Consider the following 1170-nt stretch of genomic DNA (forward strand, 5'->3'; position numbering starts at 1 on the left):
AGGGAAATAGCTGAGCAGGTTTAAAATAGTTAGGCTAGTAGTAGAAATAGCTAAAGTTCATAGTAAGCTAACTGTAGAAATAACTAAAGGTAGACAGTTAAATAACCATGGAAATAGCTAAAAGTTGATAGTTAGCTAACCGTAGAAATAGCTAAAAGTAGAAATAGTTAGCAAACCGTAGAAATAGCTAAAAGTAGAAATAGTTAGCTAACCATAGAAATAGCTAAAAGTTAAAAGTTAGCTAACCATAGAAATAGCTAAAAGTTAAAAGTTAGCTAACCAAAGGCATAGAAATAGCTAAAAGTTGATAGTTAGCTAAAAGTAGAAATAGCTAAAAGTAGAAATAGTTAAAAACCATAGAAATAGCTAAAAGTTGATAGTTAGCTAAAAGTAGAAATAGCTAAAAGTAGAAATAGTTAAAAGTAGAAATAGTTAAAAACCATAGAAATAGCTAACCGTAGAAATAGCTAAAAGTAGAAATAGTTAGCTAACCGTAGAAATAGCCAAAAGTTGATAGTTAGCTAACTGTAGAAATAGCCTAGTGATTTCTCACGTTGCATCCTGTCCTCTTCAGATAAACCCGGCCCTCCGGCGGCTTTCGACATCTCTGAGATCACCAACGAGTCGTGCTTCATGGCGTGGAACCCCCCGAGGGACGACGGCGGCTCGCCCATCACCAACTACATCGTGGAGAGCCGGCTGACGGACAAAGAGGAGTGGGTGAAGCTGTCGGCCACCGTCAAGCACACCACCTTCAAGGCCTGCAAGCTGGCCGCTCTGAAGGAGTACGTGTTCAGGATCAGCGCTGAGAACCAGTACGGCATCGGAGAGCCCGCAGAACACGTGCCCATCATCGCCAAGTATTCCTTCGGTACGTTGGTTTCCACCGCGGTCTCACTTTCTATCAACTATGGTTCCGTTAAAGACTGAATGTACAAATATTTCTTAACACTCCACAAGTGAGTTTAACTCTTTACATGTTTTAGTTTTTGAGATATGCTCTTTTTTGAGAGCAATGGCGTTGCCGAGTGCAGATTTGAGTCAAGCATGCTCAGATTTAAACGGTTTACGACATAACTGTCATACTGAAATTAGTGATATCCATGAAATAATAAAGTTTTCTCATTATGAACAATAACAGAAGATGAAATCATTTCAGAAACGTTGTAG

The 1170-nt window shown here is 39.2% G+C and overlaps 1 protein-coding gene across 1 annotated transcript in view; it reads left to right on the forward strand.

Moving 5' to 3' along the window:
• Positions 1 to 1170, forward strand: part of LOC116686626 (titin-like) — a gene marked incomplete in the record, with an annotated part of 242683 nt that overhangs the window by 108651 nt on the left and 132862 nt on the right. The window contains 1 exon segment of the mRNA XM_032511647.1: positions 575 to 871. Coding sequence (XP_032367538.1) covers positions 575 to 871 — 297 coding nt within the window.

Source organism: Etheostoma spectabile, unplaced genomic scaffold, assembly GCF_008692095.1.
Source record: "Etheostoma spectabile isolate EspeVRDwgs_2016 unplaced genomic scaffold, UIUC_Espe_1.0 scaffold406, whole genome shotgun sequence".
Taxonomy (NCBI): domain Eukaryota; kingdom Metazoa; phylum Chordata; class Actinopteri; order Perciformes; family Percidae; genus Etheostoma; species Etheostoma spectabile.